The sequence below is a fragment of the Myiozetetes cayanensis genome, unplaced genomic scaffold (genome assembly GCF_022539395.1).
Source record: "Myiozetetes cayanensis isolate MyiCay16 unplaced genomic scaffold, myiCay2020 scf17, whole genome shotgun sequence".
NCBI lineage: Eukaryota > Metazoa > Chordata > Aves > Passeriformes > Tyrannidae > Myiozetetes > Myiozetetes cayanensis.
The window spans coordinates 5,099,278-5,116,799 of NW_026087378.1; the positions used below are offsets into that span (position 1 = coordinate 5,099,278).

General features: G+C 42.4%; 1 protein-coding gene across 1 annotated transcript; it reads right to left on the reverse strand.

Moving 5' to 3' along the window:
* Positions 1-470: 470 nt before the first annotated feature.
* Positions 471-17,075, reverse strand: HSPA4 (heat shock protein family A (Hsp70) member 4). The gene is made up of 19 exons (XM_050312246.1): positions 16,912-17,075; positions 13,171-13,228; positions 11,362-11,502; positions 11,041-11,163; positions 10,487-10,586; positions 9,961-10,094; positions 8,360-8,604; positions 7,919-7,995; positions 7,497-7,648; positions 6,717-6,823; positions 6,244-6,377; positions 5,605-5,786; positions 5,125-5,211; positions 4,469-4,621; positions 3,873-3,998; positions 2,835-2,942; positions 2,405-2,524; positions 1,856-2,017; positions 471-1,645 (listed from the first exon to the last, which is right to left on the reverse strand). Exons 1-19 carry the CDS (start codon positions 17,016-17,018, stop codon positions 1,448-1,450), a joined length of 2,514 nt encoding a protein of 837 aa, XP_050168203.1. The 5' UTR covers positions 17,019-17,075; the 3' UTR covers positions 471-1,447.
* Between the last annotated feature and the right edge of the window lie 447 nt (positions 17,076-17,522).

Here is a 17,522-nt window from a genome sequence, read left to right on the forward strand (position 1 = left end):
TGCTCAGGGAACGGTCGCCCCTCCCCGCCCCGCACGGGTCCCCGAGTCCCCCGAATCATCAGCGATACTTCTTTACATTCACACACTCAATCTCAACACGAAGAACTTCTTTCCATGGAAGGTGGCAGAGCACTGGAACAGCTGCCCCGAGGAGAGCGTTGAGTCTCCCTCTCTGCAGACATTCCAAACCCACCCGGACTCGTTCCTCTGTCTCCTGTTGCAGGTGATCCTGCCTGGGGAGAGGGGGGTTGGACTCCAGAGATCCCTCCCAACCCCAGCCATTTCGTGGTTCTGTGATTAGGGTGGGCTTGAACCGACACCCCTCACACCCCGCCAAACCCCCGCGGGCATGGAAGCCCCGGTGCAGCCCCGCAGAGCTCCCTGCACACTCCAGTAAGGAGGGGCACAGCCCTCCCATCCACCCCGACACCGTCCTCTCGTCCATTGGAATCAACAGCTGAAGAAGGTGATCCAGTAGAATCCAGTGCATTTATTTCTTGCAATATCTGAATGGGTGTTTTTTCAGCTTTGGATTTTAACACATACAAATTAATGTTTGCAAGTTTAATAACAATCAGTACTAGAAGCAAATCATTGTATAAAGCTCATAGAAAAAAAAAAAAAAGCCAAATCCATCAGTTCTTGGTTTTCCTGGAAAAATAAAAACCCAAACCAAAAAACCAAGCATTCCAAATGAAGGCCTCGTGGAAGCAAGCATACCCCTGCCAGAAAAAATTAGGAACAAGTCAGATTCAACTATCAGCATAGGCAGCTGAAATACAAGAATTCACTCTTTCTACAAGCAGCTAACTTAACTAGAGACAAAGAGTTTACAGGGCCTAATTAGCTGGGGAGTTTGCCAGGAACCCAATTCCATGTCCAGGAGCACATTCAGAGTCTGATTCAAAGTCTAGGCTAAGGAATAAAGGTGCTGATGAACCACCCTCTCTGCTCTGCAAACCTTCTGTAACCATCAACTGTTCAGTACAAATCAGAGTGAGTCCAGAGCAGGCACGAACACTAAAACACAGGCAATGGAAGACTCTACCTCGGGCTCTCCCCTTCCCTCCCTGCAGTCCCAGCTCCTGCAATCCCCAGGGAAACGGAAGAGCAATGTGAACATCAGACTTCAGGTGTTGCTGTCGCTGCCCTTCAAAGGAAGATTGGCTCACCCTGGACATTAAAAATGGAGAAGCAGGTTATGGCTGTTCCTATAGGGCTAATTAAACTACCAAAACTTCTAAATACAATCAATAACGGCAAACACTGCTGAGCTGAGCGAGTCCTTTGCTACCTCTGTGTTCTGACCTGCTGCCCCGCCCAAACCTCTCCAGGAGTTACCAAGAGTGCTGTGGGATTCTCTTGCTTCAGTTTGGATTCAGAACATACAAAGTTGACAACTTAAAGCTTTATTGTAGTTTGCAATAATATAAACAAGTGCTGAAATTCAGTCAATGTCCATTTCTGGAAGCTTCTTCTCGGTGGCTGTGGGGGCAGTGCCCTGCTCAGGGGCCTGGGCCCCGCTTCTGGCATCTCCCTGCCCGTCCACTGGTCCGTTGGGTTCCGTCGGCTTCTGCTCCTCCTTCGGCAGTTCCACCTTAGGTTTGGGTTTGTTGACTATGGGATTACAAATACTTGTCAATTCCTACAAAACACAGAAACAAAACATCATTAGAAATGTTTTTAACCTCCCCACAGTTTAACTTTTGACAGCACCAGTGGGATATCAAAGTTGAGGGTTGATGTTCCCCAATACATTTGAGATTTCTCACCTCAGTGTTTTCTGAGCCCAAAAAACTAGACCAATAAGCAGAAACGATCATGTAAATACAGTGATTTATGTAGAAAAACTTACTTTAGTTTTAGCCTGGATGTCTTTCGCTTTTATAACTGGGTCCAAAGTAAGACTTCTCTTGTTCTGCAGATTGAGGTTATTGTTCATCCACTCCATGGCTTCATTTGCGTTCTTCTCCACCTTTGCCATGTCGGCTTCATCGAGGTGCTCGTACTGTTCATCCTGAAACAGCCAAAGCAGGAGCAGCTCTGTGAATGTTTGAGCACAAACTACACCCTTATTTCTTCAGACTTTTAGCTTCAAAATACTAAAGACCACTGAGCCAGGAGGCTGCTCTGGTTAGCAGAGAAACTGAGCTGATTACCAGCTCTGTAACCAGAGACCTGAAGTTCTACTGCTGCTGGCATTCTCCCTCCATGAGGAAATCAACACCTGATTAAAAAAGAGACTCAGGCCTGCAAGCCAACATCCACTTAGGAAAAATCTATCAAACGCTCATAAGCTTGCCAGGAAGTAGCACCAGCTTTTTGTCTGAAGCAGCTTACCTAAAATTCAGGCAAGATCTGTACCATTTCCTTACATTTTCCAGAAATTAAAGTGTGGAAATACCTTTGCTTTGAATGCATGAACAGCTTTCATGTACTGTTGGATTTGCTTCCCCAGCTCCTCAAATGCTTTTGGTCTTTCCTCCGATTCTTGGAATCTTGCCTGAATAGGCTGACCCAGAGTCTGAAACAAAGCACAAAGGGTATCAAAATCCATGGAGCATTACTGTGGGATCCTGCAAGGTTTGATGGGATACACCAATGTTTCTAAACTCCTTGGAACTCTGACTCTTATCTCTACTTACAGGGAAGACTGAGCCTCCCTCAACCCTGTGTTGTTACAGGTCTACTGAGAGCCGCCCCTTGCATAATTCAAAACCAAACCAAGCAGTTTGTCACCAGTGCTCACCTCCTCCAAACCAGCAGACCCCAGACAGCTCCTCACTGCAACAACAGCTTCAGTAAATTCCCATGGGAATGTAAGAACCACTTACCTTCAATTCTGTCAATTTATCAATGTATATTTGTTTGGGCTGGTCTTCACCGTCTTCATAAAGCCAATTTTCTGTATCTTCCAGCTTCAGCGTGAAGCTATTCCGATCCTGAAGCAACCCACACAAAATAGATGGTGAGATAATTTATTAGATGACAGATGGCATTAAATGATACTCGGAGCCTTTCTGGAAAAGTCGTATTTTTAGAACCCAAAGAACTCTGTCTGAAACTCTTTATCCTAAAGAAACAAAATATTCTTCTGTATGGCTCTCTGGTGGAGACCGGGCTCAAGGAAGAACCATCTGTGACACCCACAGTTTAGATCAATTCTGTCACATAAAAGGCGCTTTTTTTCCCCTTCCCATTTTCATCATCACTATATGAGCAAGTCTGAGAACAGAGTGAAACTTATCTTTAGCTAAGATGTCAAAAATGTCATCTGACATGTCCCAGTTTGGGCTCTGATGTGGGTATTGGGCTCTGCAGACACCTGGCTGGCAAGGCTCCACTGTAATCAATGGAGATCCAGTCAGGAGTCCAGAGTGATTCATCCCACTAGAATTATATTAAATACACACCCAGCTCGTCCAGTATAACAGGGAAAGCTGATTAATAACGCCAAGAGAGTTTTAGGCAACCAATCCAGATACAAATGCCCACATTTAGTAAGACTAATCCCACCTATTATGTTCCTGGGTAGGGCTGCTCTGTCTTAATTTTTCTGATCTTAAAACTATCCTAAATACTGACAAAGAGCCAAGACAGAACAGGTTGTCCTAAAATGATTGTGCAAGTGCTCCTAGTCTGGAAACACATCCTGATACCATCTTAATTGTGTGACTGTTTTGGAGGAGAACCAGCGGTTTGTGCCTGAGCCACATTAGCAGATTATCTTCAGAGCCAGAAAGGTTACAAGTTATTTCTTCAAATTTAAAGTCTGAATAAAGTAAGCACAGTGTGTGATACAGGTCAAAAGTTATTAACTACAACTGCTCATTGTAACACAACATATCAAAGGACAATCCAGCAGTACTCACATCTTCACCAACGAACTTCTCATAAACACTGCAGAGTTTGTCCCTCATTTCATACACATACTCTTCCACTGCATTCTTGGCATCATTTCTCTCCTTCTCCAGCTTGTCCTGCATTATCATCTTACCCTGTGAACAAGCAGTCAAATTAGTTGGCTAAAAAGCTAATTATTTATTGTCAGGACACCTTGTGAGCAAAGGCTTAAGGCTGAAAGAGATTTTGCAATATTGGAATTTATAGAACTGTTCTAACACAGCACATGAATAAAAAACTATTTGAGTTTTGGTGTGATATCCAAAACAGTACAGAAAAATCTTGCTCCAGCTGAGAAACCTTCACCCTGATTGGCCACCTGCACCCTGTAACTGCAGGTGATTTTGGAGGTTTCCTGCAGAACAGCTCTTCAGTGAGAGTTACAGCATCACTGAACAGGAGGCATGTACTCTGCCTCCATGGGGCACTGTTGTTCACATCAGAATTTCAACTGCATGTTTTATTCCTTTTCTTTTCTTGACCAGCCTTAACCTTGTTTAATGAACACCAACATTTCTGGAGACCAATTTGTAACATTTTTTAGCTTGGTCAAGTAAGAGTTTACCTCATTCTCAATGAATAAGTTGAGCATATCCTTCCCTATCTGCCACACCAACTGGTTCTCAATGGGAAGGTCCACTGTGGTCGTCTTTACTTTGGCCTTCTTGGCTTGAGGTGGTTGATCCACCTTCTTGTCTTTTGAGTCAGCCTGACAAGTCTGCAATGAAAAAATAAACTCACAGTAAAAACAACATCATCAGTCAGTTCAGGGCAACCAGTCAAGACCTATATTAGAAAAACTGTGACTGAGTCAGTGCACCTCAGCATCAGAACGAAACACTCCCTGTCATTCCAACAGCTCAGCCGCTGAAGTCTCAGATAATTAATGCAATCATTGACCTTTTTTGGGCACACCGTCTACATTCTTGAGTCACAATGCTCACAGTATAACACTTTTCTAGTGTTTAAATTATTGAAAACTATATGATTATTTCTTCTATGGACAGGAGAGTTCCCTCATTTTATCAGTACCAGGTCACCTGATGGATCTGCAGTTATCAGTGCCATTGATGGCCTTTCTAAAGCTCTAATCACAATGGACTACCAGTGCACTGAAATAAAAGTTCAGCTTCCAGAACTATGACAAAGGCAGCAGATATGCTCACACTCTGCATATTCTCAGGAATCTCATAAAAATAAAGTCTCAAATGCTCACGTTACCTCCATTTCTTCAGACTCTGCCTTATTTTCAGGTTGGGTCTGCTGTTGTTCTTCAGCTTTTTGTTGCTCCTCATCTACTTGCATCTTCTGAAATTCAGAGCGATCCAATTTCACATATTAAAGAAATGCAGATCACTGTTTCAGTTTCTAGGCTGATCACTTCACTTACACCTCTAATGCTCTTTTGGGCAAAAGAAACAGACTGAAAACTCAAGTAGAGTCTTAAGGCATAAATGATAAGCTCCCAGTCTTTGCTTAGGCAAGTAACATCTCCATGATTAACAATTTCATCCACACCTCACAGTCCCGATTTAAAGAGATTTGTCACTGGTGTAACATGCTACAATTAGTACTTAATCTCATATTTTAGTTGCTGGAGATGTCTATTAAATCATTACACAGGTCTCAGACCCTCCCCAGAACTGGGCCAGTTGTGTTTCACCAGGATTTTAAGAAGCTAAGAGCAATTAAGTCTGTTACCTCTTCCTCCTTTGTATGCTGATCTGTCTCCATAGGCTCTTCGTTCTCATCAGATTTATGAACCTCCACTAAAGATGCACTTGAAACGCTGAAGATGCCGTGGATGTTTACTCTGACTTTGACTTTTACTTTGGAACTGGATCCATCTGTTTGAGGAGTGACCTTCTGAACCAAGAAGTGAGCTAAACAATCCCAGAGAGGAAAAAAAAAACAAACAGATTTGATAAACATAAGCCCTGAAGGCAAAGTAAAACCTGCCTGTTGCTGACACAGTTCACTGCAATGCACTCAGGGGATATCAAATCCTACTCAAGTCAGACAATCCAGTTTTTACTGTGCAATGCTGGGACACAGAGCTATTAGGAATTCTCTAAGGTATGCTGTAAAAGCTAGTGTTACTTTTAACACAGCAAGACTGCAAAACTCTGTGTTCCCCTTTCAGGTTTGCTCCAATATTAGGATGCTCTTCTTGTCCATAAACTTCATGTTACTCCACTTATTTTACTGTAGATCCATTTGGAAGCATGTCCCTACGGAATCTGTAGTAGGGTGCACTTCCAGATTATATAATTAGACAGAAAAGTCCTGACACATGGACAAGATTATGAATGAAGCTGAAAGCCACAGAATGGTCCTAACCTATAGCACTATCTGGGTAAGGCAGGTCCTTGGGGGAACTGTAGTACGCCTCCAGAGTGAAGGGCTCCTTTCTGTAGAATGTGAGGACCTTGGAAAACGGAGCAGGATGGTTCTTGGGAAAGACCTCACAGTCACTGCAAGAGAAAACAGAGCATCTGTTCAATAGGTGGGACAATGCAGCTGGTAAGCCAACAACACGTTTCTAGATACTCTTATATCTTAAGGAAAAGCTTCCTTATGAAGTGACAAAAGACTGTCCTGACCTGACCTTCCAGGTCAAATAAGGCCAACAGCCATGTAGGAAGTCCCAAACTGCCACCTGATTCTGTTTTCTACTGTCATTAACAACGTGTCAAAATCTGAAGTGTTAAGCGAGCACTATTCTAAGGGTATTTACTCCTACTGTGTTATTTAATCTAGTCATCACCATTTAGTTTTAAGCTGTAAATGCAAGAAGATTGAACTATTTTTACCTTAACCCTTCCTCTGCTGGGGAATTCCATCTCAAAGAAATAGGATACGGTATCAAATCTGTGATAGAAAACTCTCTCACTTTGAAAGCCGGGGACAGAATAGCACACTGCAAGAGCACAAGAGCCACATTACAAACGTTCAGACTTCAGATGAACGGCAATTTAGTTCAGCAAGTAGCTATTTATGCTGCTAATATATAGGTATTAGGGAGACTAATACTGATGGACTTAGGACCTGCATAACAAGCCTTGGAAGCACTATGAACCCTTCCTTCTCAGGCAGCTGTAACAATCTGCTCACTCTGGAAATGGAAATACACAAGTTTTACTTTAGAGTCATTGTGTTTGGTTTTCTATCATTGGACTACTGAATTTTCAGTGCCAATATAAGAAATCAGAGATTAAATTTAATTAAAGTTACTTTTCTAGAGTGACATAAGACCAGGACTTCTGCATACTACAACACAAAGTTCTCTTCTTAAGCAGATTCCAACAGCTAGTTTATATCCCTGATGGAACAGAACTGTGAGCATGTATTAGAGGTGATGAGAGCAAAATTCAGGTGCATTCAAGAGATGGCAGCACTAATAACTACCAAGTATTTACTACTGCTTAAGCCATTCAACAGTGACCATGTCCAGAGCTTAGGACACAGATTTCCATTAGCAAGAACCTAAGCTTTGATTTCCACCCATGCCATTAAGCAATTGCCGTATCTCAAGTTTATCCGCAGTGCTGTGGATTTCAATAAAAATACAACTAAAACAAACCACTTTTTACCTGCAGTGCACAACCTCGTGCCACAGCCTCATCTGCATTCAGAGTCGTACTGACTTCTTTGCCAAAAAATTTACTGATCTTCTCTTTTACAGCAGGGATTCTTGTGGTACCACCAACTATCTCTACGGCATAAATATCCTCCTTCTTTAGCTCTGGAAAGGAGTCAGACAATGGGTTTTATGGACTAAATGCTTCTGTTTCATATGAATAAATTAGAAGTTTTATTAGACCAACCATTACTTCAAGAATGTTCTCTAAGTTTCTAAGCAGTAAGAATTTCAGATCTTGGCTTGTGTTAAAAAGTTTTTAAAACTACTAAAGCAAGAAACTGTTTCTGGGCTAAATCCATCTGTCCAACACCCAAAGAAGTTTGCCCTCTGGCTGTCTCTGTTCTGCATGCAGAACACAAGGCACACACTTACTGGCCTGCTCCAGGACGCTGCGAAGGGGCGGCTCGACTCTTGCAAGGAGTCCATCACACATCTCTAAAAATTTGCTTCTGTTGGAAGAAGCCATAAATCAAAGTTGTAACACACTATAAGCAATGCTGCAAACACAACAGGACCCAAAACTGAAGGAATGTCACTTGAACTGTGTACTGCAAATTTTTCTCTCCCCCAACCCTAGTTTTATACTTTAGTATACTCTCCCACACCAAGTTGGTTCTAATAATCCAGGCACCCTTGCAACATTTGCAGCCCTCCCTCCTAACTCAAGGCCACTGACCAGTCTCTAAACATCTCCATTTGGAGCAGTGTTCCTGCACATGCTGTTTGTTGAGTTCCCACCTCTCTCCAGTCCAAAGAGCAACTTTTGACTGAAGGGCACTCTAAAGCTTGCCCTTGTAAAGGTTCAAACATTACCTGTTCATCATTCCAGAGACATCTATGTCGTTCATGAAGCACTCGATGTTCATGGGTAGATCAGAGGCGTTGGCGCTCATCAGTTTTTTCAGCTTCTCACATTCCTGGTACAGCCTCAGCAGGGCCCGGATCTTGGACTTTATGTCTAGTTTATATTTCTTTCCAAATTCTTCACAGAAGTATTCAACTAACACCTCATCAAACTTCCTGCCTCCAAGTGTTGTATCAAATGCTGTAGCAAGAACCTTAAAGAAATGGAACCCTTCAGTAATAGTATAATGAGCCATTGCTCAGTGAAACCAATTAGCAGATAACATCAAAGCATTGCTTTGTTTCAAATATAGTTCAACTCTAAATCAAAGCAGGAATCACGACATTGGTATATCAAATGCTAAACAGCAGCCCTGGCTTCCCTGCCCGGGTCCCCCTCCCCTGTGACAATTGCTTCTAAAAGAAATTTAGGAAGACAGTGCAAGGCTTATTAACACAATCTGTTCAGTAACTATTGCTGTGAGCAGACCATGTTTCCAAATTCTGCTTAGCCACTGTCAGTTTGAATCATATCCCAGTTTAATATTTGATGCCTCATAAGGGTGGAACATGCTTACACCAAGCTAAAAATAAAACAGGAGGAGAATAAATGATATTAACTCTTGCAAATAGGTGGTTGTTTTTGACAGAGGAGATACTTGTAAAGAACACCTGTAGCCCATCCACCTCACCTGATTCTGATCTGGGAATGTACTGGGAACTTATTTTTTAAGGAACAGAAATCAGTGAAGTAGCACATTACCCTCAATACACAATTACCCTCAGACTGGGTTTGGTCTCTACACTCTCTGATTGCCTTGCTGTCCAGATTTCCAATCTAGACCCAAAAGCATCCCTTTCATACTGCCATGGCTTTCAAGTTTAAAAGACAGATCTGAGAGAAACACAAAGTAGATTATGTTTCCCCACTAAACAGAATTACTATGAAACTAATGTTCTCAGAACATTTCTCTGCATTTCACTACCTAATGCTTTAAAATTTGCATCTGCTTCTCTGACCAATCAAGAGGGCGTTACTGGAACTGCAAAGTTCAGAAAGCCATTAGGAAATGTTAGTATTTGCTGGAAAACACCAATGCTTTGGTAAAGTACACTCAGAAAGTACATTGTCACTTCCTTAGTTTCCACTGGCAGCTTAAAGTAATTAAGAACGTTTTTACTCTTTCATATGAAGTTAAAAAACATCTGTCACACCTTGTTCTAAGAATTCCTGCTTTAATGCTGGATCTTATGACTGAAAGGGAGTATTTTTTTTTAAAAGCAGCATGCAGTCAGATATGGTAATTTCTGAATAAACCATTTAATCCAGGTTTTTTTATTCTTTGCCAAAGTCTGCTGATTAAGGCATGTTTGCTTCCTCCACACACTGCTCAAAAGCTCTCTAGTTCCCTGCCCTACTTTTGCTCCAGACAAAGTGCAATTTTAAGAACAGGAATTGAGCTGTCTGGACACACTTCTGTGAAGCCCGGCAGGCTTGCCTGCCAGAGTCCCTGGATGTGCTGATGAATGTGCTACAGGTAATTAAAATGCATGTGTAACAGATTGTTTACTTTCAGTTTGCCTTTGTTGAATGCACAAACAGAAACTTGATATGCAGAATGCCCCATATCCACAAAAACAACGTTCCGTGGCTTCTCTTCCAAGGCAGGCAGGTCTTGCTTATAGATCCCATATGCAAGGGCAACTACAGAAATAAAAGTATAGTTAGGACATTCAGTTTTGTAATTGCTCAAGAAGTGGTACAAGGAAATACTAATGCTGTTTATTGGTGTAATTCTCAAGCTACAGACAGTGATCTTATTAAACCAAATTCCCAGTGCTAAAGAAACATAGAAGAACATTAAACAGTATCAGCCCTTCCTTTGGCTGCATTAAAAAAGATATTCAAGAAATATCTTTAAGCCTCTGTAAAGCAATAAGAAAAACAGAGCAGAGGTTAAGAAAATTTATGATCAACTCATCTATTTTAAGCTTTTAAAATGAGCTGTAATTCCAGAGAGCAAGGATCACTGGCAGGGAAAAAGCCCTTTTATCTAATAAAACTACAGCACTGAGTGAGGGAAACAAAAGAATTACCTGCAGTTGTTTCATTTATTAGTTTCAGACAGTTGAGACCAGCAATCTGTGTAGCATCCATCACAGACCTCCTTTCTGCATCTGTGTAGAAACAAGGAACCTGCAAGGTGATCATAGTGTCAATATTAACATTTCCCAGAGCCAACTTTAGTAAATAAGTGTGGACAGTGAGTTGGTAGAGCAGAGCTGAGGCATCATTCAAATTCAGAGTTCATTTCACTTGTAACAGAGAAAAAAGAAAAAGAAATATTACATGAAGACAAAGTTAGTTTTAAGGAATCTTCTTCCATTCCATATCACAAGCTGCTCGCTTTTGGAGCAAAGAACCAGACAGGTAATAAATATTATTTATGCTGCTAACTAGCAGCATAAATAAGACCACTAATGAAGTAAGCCTAGTTTTGAAGAAGAGATGTAAGATTTGGTTAAAACAGAAAAGGCAGATACCCAGACATTCAAGTTTAATAGGCACTTTAATCACAATTTAATGCTGCAGTCATATCAGTTTATGATAGTACATAAGTCTTACATATTTTGTTGTATCACATACTTACAGAAACAACACAGTCAACCACAGGCTTCTTGAGCGCATTCTCAGCGGTCTCCTTTAATTTGGTAAGAAGCATTCCTGTCACCTGCTCAATAGTAAAGTTTCTTTCTTCTTCCATATACATGGCCTTCAAACAAAAATTGTGCACACATATTACACTGCAGTAAAACCCAGGCACCATCCCCATTATTAGCCTTTCATTCCCTATTAAGACTTTTAGTTCAAAAGAGAACAGAAACTACAGTGAGCAGATTTAAAATAAAGAGATAAAAGGAAACTTTATCAGTTTCTTCCTCTGACTCTTTCTCAAACATGCCAGACTTACCTTGATGCCAGTTGAGCCTGTTGGCAGCTGGACAAGTTCATAGGCAAGGCTTGCTTTTTCAGCTTGAACAAAGGGATCTGAGAATGCACGACCATGAAATCTTTTAAAACTTTGTACTGTATTCTTTGCATTTGAAATAACCTAGAGGAAAAGAAATCTTTAATACAACATGGCAGGGGAACATCTGAATTTCAAACAGAAGACAAGAGTTTTGTTCTCATGCTTCTCTTGCCAGAATATTTTTGTCATTTGTATCTTAATAGTGTCAGGGCAGGTGCTGGGAGGCAACTTCCCTCTGGTTGCTCAGGGAACCTGCAGGAATTTGAGATGTAAAATAAATGTATGCTAAAAACTGAGCCAAGAGTCTATGAAATATTGATTACAGCAGCACTCAATTTTCACAGTGTATGTGTAGTTCACTCTGTAGAAGTGTTAGCAAAGCCTCTTTCCCATGTACCTATTTCCTACTCCTACCTTTCTACTGCACTGCAGTCAGTTATTTCCCAAACAAAACAAGCACACAGATGTAAACTCCAGCTCAGGTTCATCACGTGCACATGACAATCAACACAGATACTCTCACAAAACAGCTCAAGGACCTTGGCATGAAGCTTTAAAAAGTCAGGAGGGCCCCAAGATGATATTGGCAACTTGATTTAACTGACAAAAGGTAGACTGTCTTTTATTAAAAGCAGAGATCAGCACAAATGGAGAAGTGAAAAATCACCACAGCTTGTTTCATGTAGTGCAAATAAACTGAATTTTTTCACTGACATCAGAGCAAGGCACATACTGAAAACCACAGTAACTGAGAGCAGACAAGCACCGTTCCATACAGCATTTACCTGGGATTGGGTTCCAGTCAGGTGTCTATTTCCTAAGAAACCTGGGCTGGATGTTCTCTAGGTTTAGTTTCTGCAGGACATACCTCATCTCTACTGGGCTCTGTGCCAATGGATTTCATTAAGCTAAGCAGACACTCAATTCCAGAAAAAACAGCTGTGTTTGGTTCTAGTACAGTGGTGCTGTTCTTGAATAACATGGTTGTGTCCAGTGATTTTTTTATTCTAGATAATGAATCTTCATGTATCTCTAGGCTTTTAGGCTAAGAAAACCCAACTGTTTGACTAGTCACTTCCTGTAGGAGACTTGAAAAAAATAAATCATTTTTATAGGGGTTTCACAGCAACATAAGATATGATACAGCAGGACCTAAATATCACAAGCAAATCCAATCAGATTAACTTCTTCTCAGCCCTTAAATCATGTTTACCTACCTACAGCAACACAAATTTAAACTATGGGCAAGAACATCCAAGAGGTATAATTTAGCCTGTAATTCAACCACAAACAGTCAAGAAAGCTGTATTTACTTACACTCAAGTATGTCCCTTTTCTGCCAAAATCATGCACTTAATGGAATTCTACAGAATGTAGTCATATAATTAAAAGCCACTACAATGCAAAGGAGCTAAAAGAAGCTAAGGCAGGGTGAAACATCACTGCTTAGCTTTAAAATTTACATTTGCAACTTAAAAAAAAATTAATTAGTATTTATCAGAATTTCTTAAGAGGTACAGATTTATTTTGCACATTTCATTATGTGCAAGGATCAACCCCGAGATTTCTATCCCAGATGACAAAGCAGCAGTACATGCTGAACAGCTGAAGGAAGCTCAGCTGTTCATTAGTTATGGAGACACCAGGACACTGGCTCAGAGACATCTGTTATCTGCAGTGATAAAACCCACACTCTGCTGAGCTGATTCTTGGCCGGTGACGCTGCTTTTACCCAACCTATACACTCACCTGGCTTTTAGCTGCAGCACCAATCGAGCGATTCTTGGGCCCAAAGGATATACAGGATCTACAAGGACAAGAAAGAGTTCAGTCAGTGACTGGTACAGCTGCGCTGCACATCTTTTTGGTAAAAAGTGCTGATACTGTTTAGAATATTACTGGTCCAATTAATATTATTTGGACCATTTAGAAATTGGTCCTTCACTGCAATCTATGCATGGAGTGTTCTGTGGATTCTGGAAAAATCAGGCACTCTAATTCCAGTTAAAACAGCAATGCCCTCACTGCAGAACAGCACTAAATCCAAATTATTCATGCTCATTCAAGTTTTCCATCTAAGTACTGACTGGGCAGACAGCCTTATCTCAGTAATCACCTGTGTATCTGAGCCACCCAAAGATAAGTTGGTCGCTAACAACACAGGAAACATTTGAGTGTTCAGAAGACAAACAGGAGGTAAATCAGATATCAAGGAAATCATTCCTACATGTCTGTTCCAGATGCTAACTAAGCTTTCCAGTTTTAAGGCAAACCCTTCAAGGGCAGGAAGAAAAAACCTGTAGAGAAAGACTGGTGCTTGGGAGTTTGATCTGTCCCCACTGAAATGACGTGGATTGCAGAAAGGAAGATCGTGCTTTACTCCCCAGTGCTTTGTGGCAGCCACAGTTCTTCATAAAGAAATCCTCCTTTTTGGAGAAATTCCTAGGCTGATTAAGCCTCTTGATTTACATATTTAACAAACTGTAGGAGCCCTAACAAGATGAAATCCAGCCCTCTAATCCAAGTTCCTCATACCACTGAGGTAAACTTAGTGGGGGGAAACCTGCCATTAAGCAAGCAGATCTTTCCTATTCACACAACATCCTAACAGTGTAATTAAGCTGCTCTCCCTACAGCAGGTCAAGAATCTGCTTTACAGCAGGGTGATGCCATAGGGCTGCCACAAGAAACACATTCCAGCTCAGCCTGAGGTTTGGAATTGGGTGTTCTAAGCAGAAACTGTCAAAACCAGAACTGAAGACTGGGGTGATATAATTGCACTGGATTTATATCTTCTTCCAATTTATTAATAACATAATAAATGAAGCAAGGCCTACCCTAAAGCATATGTTGCAACAGAATGAACATTTCTGAATAGATCTGTTGTTGTTTCAAACAACTATTTGAGTCAATAAAAACTGGGAATTTTATGCTCTGCAGACCCACAACAAGGGAACAGGAGGTGAAAACCTAAGGAGCCCTGGAGCAGAAAGCTGATTATTAATTTACTCTGGTCTCCTGAAAGAAATTAAGACATGAACATAAATTATTGCCTTTCTCTTGGATAAAAAAAAAAAAAAAAAGCCCCACCCAGATACTTCACTGCTAAATTCACAAACCAACAGCCCCTCACCAACACAAATCCACCACTTCAGATGAGCCTCGAGGAGCCGTGCAAGGACCCAGAACAGAGGTGAGTAAAACTGGGAAGCAGGGAGGGAGGGAGGGAATGAGGGAGGGAATGTGGGAGGAAGGGAGGGAAGGAAGAATTTACGGACAGTCTTATTCCTCAAATCAGTTCACAGGAACCAGAGTTAACTCATTAAATACAAATTACACTATTACACAACTTCTGGAAGCTGAATAACTAACCACTGCATTATAAGGAGAAACAATTACAGTGAAGGTCATCAGAGGTCTAATGAAACACTTTAGAAAGTTAAAAATCTCTGCTTAACAGACCTGCAAGCACAACCTCACCCTCCTACCCACTGTCACTCCCTGGGAAGATCCCCTGTCCCTTGACAGCTCATTTCCTCTGCACTGACAATCAGCACCAGCTCCAAGGGTCAGTCTCAATGATTTCACTGAATCCAAGTCCCTTCATCCTTACGGAAATAATTAAACTATCTTATTTTCTCCTCTCTGTTTTCACTAGCTTTCCCTCTACCACTTTTCCACACTCAAAGACAAACATGTTTTTCTCAGCTTTGGGATGTACAAGTTCAAATTTTGCAGGATTCTGGAAGAATCCAAGTGCCAGAGCTGAGAGCAGATACTATGAAAGTGTCATCTGTGCCACTGAACCCAGCACAACGCACTCAGTGGGGTTTATTTTAATCACACAGATTATTACAGTAACTCATATCTGCTAAGCCTTCCCAAAATTTGGATGTCACCATAGAAAACACAATGTTTAACCCTGACCATGAGCCAATTCCTGTGGAAACCTGTCACAACACCTTGCATGATTTTCCCTACTCTAAAAACGCCTCAGCACTGACTTCTTAAACCAGGTTTCTGTTTCCAAGGCACTTAAAATATCATTCACAATTTCTTTTCATAGAAAGGTCTGCTTGCAGGATGGTTCTCTGCCTCCCTCAGAACAGTACCTGGAGATTAAGTCCTGATAAAAACCCTCTCATTTCCATTATGCTCATTTCTTCCAATTTCACTCCAGCCTCCCATAACTGCATTATTTCCCAAGAGACACATTATGTCAGAAATTTTATTTAGCTTATGTCCTTTAATAAGAGATTTGTGCTCATATCACTAATATAGATATATTTATCTGCAGACAGAGCCAAATACCTCGAGTTATTAGAGGACAGCTTTGACATTCTCTACAATTAAGTTTTCCCAGCACATCCAACCTTTAAGCTTCCATATTACTGAGAACACTTTAGAGATCTCCAGATACTCGAGCACATGTGCTGAATTCAAAGTTTCCTTCTCCGTTTATTCATTGCTTAGAGACAAGAGCAAGCAAACAGAGTGAGGTATTGTCTAATGAGAAGCAAGGTCACTCTCTGCCTCTGGGCTTTTTGAAGTGATGTGAGGAATCTAAAAAAAAACCCCAAACATCCAAGACAATGCTATTGTCTCACCAAGACAGCAATTTACTTCAATGTCTGCCTAAGTGAAGCTGTACTACAACACAGGGGAAGCTGCAGAAACACTTCTAAGACAGCTTTCCTGCTTTCCTCCAGGTTTGATGCACTGGAGGCTCTTTTCCCATCTTTATTTTTTTAATTCACTCGTAGAAGAGTTTTATTCCAGTTCTCTCCTTCTCAGAAAGTTTTATTAAACAGAAGCAATGCACACTCTTCTCGATAAACGTGCGGGAAAGGCTCATTATATGAGCAGGCTTTGAATATAGTGATCACATTGAATCGTGGAATCCCAGACCGTGGTTTGGGTTGGAAGGGACCTGAAAGCTCATCCTTTTCCAAGCACCTGCCACGGGCAGGGACACCTTCCACTAGACCAGATTACTCCAATCCCCATCCAACCTGGCCCTGAACTTTCCCAGGGATGGGGCAGCCACAGCTTCTCTGGGCAACCTGTGCCAGGGCCTCCCCATCCGCACGGGGAAAAACTGCAGAGTCCCCCCCACGGCTTCCCTGCAGGTCCCTTCAGACACCGGCAAGGGCTCTGTGGTCTCCACACAACCCTCTCTTCTCCAGGTTGAACAGCCCCACTCTCTCAGCCTTTCCTATAGTGAAAGGAGTCCCTGACCATAGCAGGGGGTGGAACGGGATGAGCTTTAAGGTCCATTCCAATCTCTTAATATTCTACGATTCTGTGATTCTACGAAAGGCAGGGAGCACAGCGGGTTCACCGTATCTGCCGCGCTTTACCGCTTGTCTCTAAGCACTTTATCCCTTCGCTCCTCACGGCCCCGCCGCTTCCCTCCCTCCCCGGCCCCGCCACGCCGGGCCCCGCGGGCGCCTTCCCGCCGCCTCAGCGCGGATCCCCGGCTTCACTCACGGCGTGCTGCGGTCGCTGTACTCGTTGGCGACGGTCTCGATGCCGCCGGCGCGGGCCACGGCCACGTAGCAGCTCTGGAAGCCCAGGTCGATGCCCACCACGGACATGGCGGCGGCGCTGAGGGGGGAGCGCGGGGCCGGCAATTCTCGAAAGATCCCGTCGGGCCGAGGCCGCGCCGGCGCTGAGGGCGGCGCAGATCTCGCGAGACCGCGGGAAGCGCGCCGGGGGCTGAGCGGGCGGGAGGGGCTCTGAGGGGGCGGGGGGGGGGAATGTCTGAGGGGGTGCCGGAGCGCCGCCCTTCTCCTTTGCAAGAAGTTGGTTTTTTTCGCAAAATATTCCAGGAATGGGAGAAAAAAGGCGATTAAGTCACAACTTGGCAGCACTGCAGAGACTGCTGAGTTATTTCCCTCCGGGTGCGAGGCTGTTGGTGCCATAGAAAAGCCGTTTAGTGAAACTTTTTTGCCCGTATGACGTAACGACCTGAGGGGTTAGGGATGGGGATGGATGGAAACAGCTCGCCATGAGATTTTGTAATAGTTAAATTACAATTTCTAGAAACAGTTTTTGCAGAAAAGGACTTAAACTCTTCCTGAGCAATTATGTTTTGTGGT